This window comes from Garra rufa, chromosome 11 (genome assembly GCF_049309525.1).
Source record: "Garra rufa chromosome 11, GarRuf1.0, whole genome shotgun sequence".
Lineage (NCBI taxonomy): Eukaryota > Metazoa > Chordata > Actinopteri > Cypriniformes > Cyprinidae > Garra > Garra rufa.
Genome location: NC_133371.1, coordinates 4,931,499 through 4,941,739, shown reverse-complemented (window position 1 = coordinate 4,941,739; position 10,241 = coordinate 4,931,499). Strand labels below are relative to the sequence as shown.

Here is a 10,241-nt window from a genome sequence, read left to right as displayed (position 1 = left end):
GATAGACAGATAGATAGATAGATAGATAGATAGATAGATAGATAGATAGATAGATAGATAGATAGATAGATAGATAGATAGACTGACCATTGGAGAAGTGTGCCCCCTGTGGGAAGCTCAGCTCATTGCTGTGTTCAGCTTCACAGGAATATATGGCTTTGGCATCTCTGTGGATAAAAATCAGAAATGATTTGCTGCTGTGCTCATATTTATAGGAAACGGTGATGTTTTTACGAGCCGTGTTCATTGTTACCTTCCCACTGGAGGAGGTTTTACAGCTGATGGGTTTTCAAAAAGCAGTGCTCTGGCAGCCACCCTGAAACATACAACCATGCCAAATGTCAGGATGATTGTCAGCTTCATGATTTGACATCATAAGGATTAGGCTGAATAAACACATTATTTAGCTAGAGCAGGTAGCAACAATTTGACCCTCACATATACATTAAAATACTTTGGTGAGAGCCAAAATTTTACATTTATTATATTGCTTATATTAAAAAATAAATAAGTGAGTTGTGAGGTTTCTTTTTTCTCTGTCATGACAAGTGAAATTATATATTCTTCCCTGGAGAGTGCTTAAAAACCAGTGCTAGGTCATATCAACCTTTTCAGTGGTGCGATTAAAACTCGGGCCAACAAAGAACAACTGCCATCAATCTCCATTCAGCAGCTTCCTCTCTAAACCAGCATCTGCTTTATAAAATACTGCACAAAGTTGCTTCACTATGCACCCTGAGTTTTTACATTCCTCATGATGCATGTGTTTTTCTAAAATGAAAACTGACATTAATTTGTACATCGTACATGATCAATTCTATTATTCCTGAACAATAAATCAACTTCACTGAGATCAAAACAAAGAAAAAGTTAATGGAACATTATTTTAATAATAATAATAATAATGCACAATTAATGAATTAATCAATTTATGATTTTTAAAAAATAATTACTTAAATTGAAAAATAAATGTCTGAAATATGTTTTTTTTTAATACAGTATGCATACACTCTTAAAAATAAAGGAGCTTCACGATGCCATAGAAGAACCTTTTTTGTATGAATGGTTCCATGAAGAACCATTAACATCTGTTTCACAAAAGAAGGTTCTTCAGATTATAAAAAGGTAAGAAAGAGATGGTTCTTTATAGAACCTTTGAAGGAATGGTTCTTTGTGGAACCAAAAATGGTTCTAAGGCATCGCTGTGAAGAACCTTTTAAAGCACCTTTATTTTTAAGAGTGTAGTATACATATAATATGTTTAACAACATGGATGCAAAAGATTACATTTCTAAGAGTTTATTCGAACTTCTATCAAAACTGGATGACTTCTTATCTGAGAACTAGTGCTGAACAGACAAAGCTGGGTTTTCATCAAATATCAGCTTTAGCATCAGTGGGTTGGACACTGATAGAGAGTTTGACTTACACTGATCCTGGTCTCTGATAGCCGTTGGTAGAGCTGTTGTTGTCCAGTTTTCGCCGCAGGACCATTTTAGGTGGCAGATCGTGGTAGGCGCTAGATCGGGTGCTGTCTTTATGCTCCACGCCTACTAGATTTTGTACAGACCCCATACAACTCTTACGACCTCCAAAGAGCCCCAAAAAACAAAAGAAGATCAAAGTAAATTTGTTTCTCTTTTCTGTGGATTAGGGTTTCAAATTAATATTAAATAAAATAATAATAATAAAAAAATAATAAAAAAAGAATTTTGAATACAGTAAAACAGGACAAATATATATTGTATATAAAATATGGAATAATCATTTTTGATTTATTCATTTATTATTTAATTTTTTTGCAAAAGGTGATGCTCAGCAAAGCTGCATTTATTTGATCATAAAATACATTATAATAATAACAACACCAACAACAACAGTATTATTGTAAAATGTTATTATGATTTAAAACAACTGCTTTCTACTTTAATATATTGTAAAATATAATTTTTAATGCTGTGATCAAAGCAGAATTTTCAGCATCATTACTCCAGTCTTTAGTGTCACATGATCCTTCAGAAATCATTCTAATATGCTGACATGGTCCTCTACAGAGATTTTGTGTGCAAAACACACACGCGCTACTTTTTCTTTTTTTGTACTCAGTTTTTAATGCATCATTTAGTCTTTCTATTTCTTTACATGGATTTTTGCTTTTCTATCATTTCCTTTTAACACCTGAAGTGGTCATTTTGTAGCCAAAGGTCTTGAAATTTACATTTTCCTGGCATGTTTGTTATAAATATGACATGAAATATGTCTCAAAAATGCTTTTCTTACTTAGATTTTTTGTCTTGTTTCCAGCCAAAATATCTAAAAATTCTTAAACCAAGAAGGATTTTCTAGACAAGTAAAAAATTATTGTCTTGTTTAAAAAAAAAAAAAAAAAGTCAAATTTAAGTGTGTTTTGCTTGAAACAAGCAAAATAATCTACCAATGGCCGAAGCAGGAGCAGTAATATCACGCAGCGCCTGAAATTAGTTCCCAGCTAGGTTAGCATTTGCACATGTGCTGCATGGTATTACTGCGCCTGCTTCAGCCATATTACGGCAGCAAACTTCCTTGACTATTACGCCGGAATCGGAGTGTAGTTCCTAATCTTATCAGCCTAGAAACTCGCAGCTTTGCATTTTCCGCCGATCTTAGTACACGATATAACTACAGAAGAGTCAAGTTTTAAATAGGACAAATATCGAAACTTGTTGGTCATTTTTGAACGCGATGCTATTGGTCTAACATGATTCAATGATCTATGCTAAGCTATGCTAATGGCTGAATGGATTTCAAAACGGTAAAACTCAACTTATTAACTTGGGGGAAGTTGGAGAATGAGCCTATTTCCAAAAAAAAGTGGAGTGTTCCTTTAAAACTACTTAATACTTTGCAACATTAGTAATGTATTTGCTGTCACATCTGAACAATTTAAAGTGTCTTGCCTTCTTTTTGAATCTTATGTAACTTTTAAATGGTTAAAAATGCATCGTTCCGCAAAAATATGAAGCTACCAATTGTTTTCAACACTGATAATAACAATAATTAAGCAGCTTACTAGAACGATCTCTGAAGGATCATGTAAGACTAAAGACAGAAAGAATTCAGTTACATTCTAAATACTATTACAACAGAAATACGTTATTTGAAATAGTAATAATATTCCACAATATTACTGTATTTTTGATTAAACAAATATAGTGTTGATGAACAAAAGAGTCTTCTTTGATAGAAATTCGAACTTGTATATAAAGTCTTACCTTCTGTGATGTGTAAAGATTTTAGAGATGGGGCGTTTGAGCGGTTAAGCTGTGCTGATTTGATTCCTGCTTCTGTGTGAGGGGCCTTTGTGGGAGCTGCTGAGACCGAGTTCACCCTGCAGGAGTCTTCCCAGTCCACGCGGCCCGTGTCCTCTCTGGAGCTGGAGTCTGGACTGCTGGTGCAGGTGGGGCCCTGAGGCTCGCTGGAGGACAGAGATGAAGGGGTCCGCCGCAGGCCGGGGAAGGGGGGCTTGTCTTTGGGCTGTGGAGAGGAGCAGGTTTTGGAGGAGCTGTTCTGCTCTGAGGAGTGGGAGGAGAGGGAGTCCATACTGCCGATTGGAGTGCTGCCTGAACTACTGCTGAACGTGTCACCTGCAGGAGCAGCACGAACATCTGCTGTCAGGAAATACAGCTGCTGAAAACTGCATTGCATCCACCAGTTACAATGATACAACCTTGTGAAAATGTCAGAATGTCCAGGTCACTCTGCACCTCAAATTGACAAGAAAATAAATGCATGAGGAAATGAAACCTATTTTTATGCATTGTGTCATTTTTTTCAGTGACAATAAACTATAATGTATTTGGGTGTTTTACTTTTATATTAATTTCTATTTTTCTCAAAAGTGATTCGATTCTCACTTTTTTATTAGGGATGCACCAGAATGAAAATTCTTGGCTGAAGCCAAAGCCGGAAAAAAAAATTGCACACAAATTATTTTGCTAATTTCTATGCACCATTGCATAAATGAAATAGCCAATATTTGCTTTTTACAGTTTTGTCTTGCTTTTCAAAGAAAAAAAAAAAAAAAAATCAACTACAAAACCATTTAAAAATATTTAACACTGAACATTTTTAACATTCTAGACGACATTGTAGCTTACCAACAAAGCACAATTTAACTTAAAATTAATAAGTTAGTAAAATAATATTCTTTGGTCATTTTTAAGACCCCCTTCTTGAATCAGGCTTGTGTTTTTAAATGTACAAATAAATGCAGCCTTGCTGAGCAAAGGAGAATGTTATAATAAATGTATTAATAAAGCTGTTGTAATGAATGTTATCATTATTTTGGTGTGACTTTTTTATTTTATTTTACAGAACAACAGTAAAATTACAATGCTAACATTTATGAATGACTTTTATTTTGGCGGAAACCCACAAGAAGACCTCAGTACTACTTTTTGCTGACAGCAGCAGATTTATGAATGATTTCAGTTGCCGAACATTCAGTGCACCCCTATTTTTTATATTTTTAATCAGCATAAAGGAAGTAAAAGAAATGCTAACATAATGTAAATAATACATAACAATAAAAATTACTACAATAAAAAGGCATTTTCTCCATATTCAATGTAAGGAAATATCTATTTTTAGATTGAACGTGACCCAGGTCTGTTCTTAAAGGGATAAATTTACCCCAAACAGGAAATTCTGTTAAGAATTACTCAACCTCATGTCGTTCCAAACCTGTAAGACCTTTGCTCATCTTCAGAACACAAATTAAGATATTTCTGACGAAATCCGAGAGCTTTCTGACCCTGCATAGGCAGCAACACAACTATTATGTTCAAAACCCAGAAAGGTAGTAAATACATTGTTAAAATAGTCCATGTGACATCAGTGGATCAAACGTATAAAATATTTAGAGAAATGCACACACATGCATCGTGATACTCTTGTGAATGTGCATCAAAGATTGACACAGAAGAGAAGAAATTGTTGAATAAAGTCGTTTTTTCCCCCCCGTAGCTTCCTAAAATTATGGTTGATCCACTATTGTCACATGGACTATTTTAACCATGTCCTTACTAGCTTTCTGGGTCTTGAATGTGGTAGTTGTGTTACTGTCTACAGAGGGTCAGAAAGCTGTCGGATTTCATCAAAAGTATCTTAATTTGTGTTCTAGGGGTGTGTCGAGACACTTATCCCACTTTTTAAACTTTCTTTTCAAGAAATCCTCAATTATGAAATATGTAGGGAAAAAGGTATTTCATTCAACTGAAAAACAAAATGCATGTGCATTTTGATATGAACTTGTACTTTATGAAATAAACGTCTATTTTAATGAATTATATGCAGTAATAAACATGCAAACTAAAGCTGCATTAATGGATTAATTGAAAATCCAAATGGTTTTTAATACACTGGAGATCATATTTATTAAATATAAATTTTTCATTTTTGGGTGAACTATGCCTCTAATCAGCTGTCAGGAGAATCCTTCAAACCTGTAAAAGCAGCAGCAAAATGTAAGCAATCAGTGTAGCTCGCTTATTACTTCCTTTATTATGAGTCTATGTTATTTTTCACCTGTTTTATCCAGCCTTAGCAAGCACTAGTAAAGTTAATGAATGTGGTAATTATGTTAAATTACTCTTTTCAAAACATTTAACATAACATAAAACACAGTGGTGTACTCTGAGCATTGAATGTGAAATTTGAGGATTACTGTTAGCGTGAGACTCACTGTCCGCATCTGCCAGGCACAGTGAGGGCGTGTAGAGGCTCTTGGGTTTGCGTGGACCAGATGAGAGACAGATGGCTCTGTTCCTGCGAGACCCCGGCCGAGACTGAGGCTGCGGCAGGGGAACATTAGGGTCTGGCGCTTGATGAAATATCTGTGAAGCATCAAAATATTGAGAAAGCCTAAATGAAAACCCAGTCCAGAGCATTCAGAACCTCAGACTGGACAGAAGGTTCACCTTTCAACAGGACAATGACCCCAAGCACACAGCAAGAGTGGCTTATAGACAACTCTGTGAATGTCCTTCAAGCCACAGCCTGGACTTGAACACAATCAAATATTTCTGGAGAAATCTGAAAATGTGCATCTCATCCTGGTGAGGAAAGGAATGGCAGATAATTGCCAAATGATGATGAGCTAAGCTTGTTGCATCATACCCGAAAAGATTCGAGATGTGTAATTGGTGCCAAAGGTGCTTCAACAAAGTACTGAGCCAAGGCTGTGAATACTTAAGAACATGTGATTTTTTTTTTTTATAAATTTGCAAAGATTTCAAACAAACTTCTTTCATGTTGTAATTACAGGGTATTGTGAGGAAAATAATGAATTTAATCCATTTTGGAATAAGGCTGAATAACATAAAATGTGGAAAAAGTGAAGCGCTGTGAACACTTTCTGGATGCACTTTATGTAATAAAACAATAATACCTTTATTTAGCAAGAATGCATTGATTAAAAGTAAAAGTAAATACTTGTTTTTTTTTTAATCAAATGAATGATGTTCTATTGAACTTTCTATTTATCAAAATCATCCCAGAATGTATCATGGTTTCCACAAAAATGACAAATTTGTTTGTCAAAAAATGTTGAAATGAACAGAAATATTTCTTGAGTAGCAAATCAGCATATTAGAATGATGCTGATAATTAAGGTTTGCATCACATCAATTACACTGCAAAAAATGTTTTTCTTACTTAGATTTTTTGTCTTGTTTCCAGCCAAAATATCTTAAATCAAGAAGTGTTTTCTAGACAAGTAAAAATGGTCTTGTTTTCATAAAAAACAAGTCAAAATTAAGTGTTTTTTTGCTTGAAACAAGCAAAATAATCTGCCGATAGGGTAGGAAAAATAATCTTGTTTTCTGTTTGAAATAAAAGTTAACTTCTTACCCCATTGGCAGATTATTTAGCTTGTTCTAAGCAAAAACCCACTTAATTTTGACTTCTTTTTATGAAAACAAAACAATAATTTTTACTCGTTTGTAAAATCCTCTTTGATTTAAGAATTTTTAGATATTTTGTCTAGAAACAAGACAAAAAATATTCACAGATATTAATGCATCATTTCTTAATGATGTGAATTATTGATTTCACTTGCCTTTTCAAAATTTTCAATGAGAATTTCTACCACGATATTTTGGAATTTGATGTTCATCATTGCGGCAACAGTTTCTTCCTGTGAGCGCATGAGCGTAGGGCCAAAGATCACTCCCAGATTGGACATCGTCATCATGTTACTCTCACTGTGAGTGGACACACTGCGGGAACACATGTCAGTCAAATCCTCAAAGCAACATCAAACTTCAAATAATACTCAATACCCCACAAAACCAGCTTTTACCAACTTACATGTTGGACCAGACTGGAAATGCTGGTTAATACAACCTAGTGCTATCTAGTGGGCAATGCTGTTCACCACTACATTTTAGGTGCTGAAGCCCATTGATCAAGTTCGTCTTGGTCTTGGCTAAGCTAGTTATTAAGTCTTGTGAAGACACCAGCACTCAAAACACAACACATATTACTTGAGACTAAGAAGAAAGTGAGTTTAGAGAGAGAAAGATTTTCATTTCAAGAGTAAAAAATAGACGTTTAGTCATACTTGAGTAGATGTTTGATTAATATCTCCAGCATCTCTTTGTTTTTGTCAGGTAGTTTGTGCACCAGCGCATGAACCGCACACACTCTGTAGTTCTGATCATCAGATTCTGGAAGAAAACAGACCATCAACACAAACTCCTCACAAATATATGCACATACAGCTTCTCTAATGTTAACATTGAATTGGAAAGCTTTACAACTTACTGACAGCCAAGAGGAAGTCTGAGTGGAGCTTGTAAGTCATGAGAGGCTCAGAGAGACACCTAGTGGACAGAGATGACAATTACACCCCATTAGTTCTCTTAGAAGTGCTTTAGGTTATTTTTAAGATCTCTGAAGGTGAGACACTGCAGGTGAAAACGGCTTTTTACTAATAGTTATCATCTTACTAATCCAGCTGATTGATTACATTGATAATTGCAAACATTTTTTGTATTACAAGGTTTTTTTAATGTTAATATATGCATTTATGCAAATGAGGTATTATTCAATGAAATATGCACTAATTTGCATACATTTCTAGTACAAGAATCTAAACACTGGATGAAGTTGTTTTAAAATTCTTTGATTTTTTTTTTGACAATCGACTCAAATGTTTTTACAGAAGGAACTTTTGGGTATCTTATTTTGTCTCTCCATAATTCAGAAAATACTTAGAACAGGCAGAAAACGTTATATTTTTTTACATTTTGGGAGGAATTAAATGTTGTATAAAATCAAGCAAATTATATATGAACAATTCCCTCTGTAAAAACCTTCAGGATATAGACAGTTTGGTGTGTGTAAGTGCTACTGAAGTGGATATTTATAGCTCAGTGTAGGAGAAAAAAACTTGATTGTAATTGAAATCTATTGACACAAATAAATAAAATGCTATAAAAGAAACACTTAAAGCTGTCTTTTGGATGTTTTCTTTCCACTAGTCTAAAAAAAAAAAAAAAAACACTATGAAAAACCACAAAGCCCAAAATCTCAAACTTGACAGCTCCATGAAAAACTGTGTTTTTGCCTGCAGTGTCTCCCCTTAAACAGAGAAACGCTCTATTTTAGTGTAATTTTGAATGTCCATTAGGAGTAATAACATCATTCTGTAGCACCTAGCAGAACCTGAGGATCACACTAACCTGAGGTAATTCTTGAGGCCGCTGGTGATGGTCTTGTTGTCCCAGGTATCTGGGTCCAAATCCATATCTGATGCTGCTTTGGGTGCTAAAAGAGAAAACCAGAAACATATGTTAGCAACATTGTTGGGGGTAACACATTACAAGTAATGCAAGTTATGTAATAATATCACTTTTCTTCCAAGTAACTAGTAATGCATTACTTCTTAATTGACGAAAAAAGTTACTTTTTCAAACCAGTAACACCAGTTACTTTTTCCCCCATTTATTGATTAAAAGCTCTCCTGTCCTCATGTTGAGAGAAATTGTGAATAAGATGTTACTTTAGTTCTAGAATAAATGTGAACATGCATTAATTCATCTCACTCACTAAAAAACAGATACAGTATTCCTCAAAATGAATAAAAACAGTGAAATTCAATGCAAACCTGCAATAATTAAATATGTTAAATAATTCAAATATCCTGTATGTATTTAATCCCATTTTATTAACCGATGTCTTTGCTGCCGACCTTCAATGATCCAATTCATCCATACTAATAAGCAAAAATTACTCAAAATAATCTAACATTTGCTTTCTTTCTTTATTGCTAAAGAGTTAATATTTTTTCTTCTGCGGTCTACTGTACAGACGTCAATGTACTTTTCTCTAAGCCTGAGGCTTTTGCTGTAAAAAGCCTTTTACATTTGACAAAAATAACTTTTTATATTAAAAACAAACAAGCAAGCCCTGCCCAGATTTAAAAAGTAACGCAAAAGTAACGTAACGCATTACTGTCCATAAAAAGTAACCAAGTAACGTAATACGTTAACTTTTTTAGGAAGTAACTCAATATTGTAATGCATTACTTTTAAAAGTAACTTTCCCCAACACTGGTGAGCAAAGATGCCTGAGATGTCTAATCAAGAAAACTTTTTCGTAATTAAAAATATATCTCTTATTTATTTTCCTTTCTTTACAAATAAATATTAAACAATACATTATATCGCCACTTTTATTATATATTATATATATAGTTTGAGACACTGTGACCAGGGGAAAGATGAATATATTATAATAAACTCAACATTCAACATAAAATAAGAATTGTCAATTTGTGGTTCATGGTGTTTATAGTTTAAGCTGGTCTGTAAACTTGATTTAGGGTTAATTTCAGACATTTGTTGAGATCTTTCAGAACAACATTATAATCGCCACCAGATGTGACGTAAAGCTCCAAAATAAATTAATTTGACAATGTTTCTGCGAAAGGGGATTGCTTTAGAGGGATAGATTTTCACTACCCTGCTCTGAAAAACACATTTGTTTGTCTAGTTCTCAAGGCTGGCATTAGTTGTGTCGAGTGAACTGACTTACAGAAGACTGTGGTCATGAGCTTCTGCACCTTTGAGTTTATTCCACCAACTCTGTACAAACCCATAGTGTTGAGCCCTGCTGAGAAGAGAATATACATATAGGGGTGGGTGATATGGCAAAAATATCATATCACGATTGTATCAATTCTTTGTCATGTTGGTTTT

The 10,241-nt window shown here is 34.2% G+C and overlaps 1 protein-coding gene across 1 annotated transcript in view; it reads right to left on the bottom strand.

Annotated features, from left to right (window-relative positions):
* Positions 1-10,241, bottom strand: part of arhgap42b (Rho GTPase activating protein 42b) — a 173,932-nt gene that overhangs the window by 8,706 nt on the left and 154,985 nt on the right. The window contains exons 14-23 of the mRNA XM_073850019.1: positions 10,078-10,152; positions 8,724-8,808; positions 7,804-7,862; positions 7,601-7,706; positions 7,097-7,256; positions 5,723-5,873; positions 3,252-3,623; positions 1,430-1,589; positions 254-316; positions 88-167 (exon numbers count right to left, since the gene is read on the bottom strand). Coding sequence (XP_073706120.1) covers positions 88-167; positions 254-316; positions 1,430-1,589; positions 3,252-3,623; positions 5,723-5,873; positions 7,097-7,256; positions 7,601-7,706; positions 7,804-7,862; positions 8,724-8,808; positions 10,078-10,152 — 1,311 coding nt within the window. The remainder of the gene's footprint in view (positions 1-87; positions 168-253; positions 317-1,429; positions 1,590-3,251; positions 3,624-5,722; positions 5,874-7,096; positions 7,257-7,600; positions 7,707-7,803; positions 7,863-8,723; positions 8,809-10,077; positions 10,153-10,241) is intronic.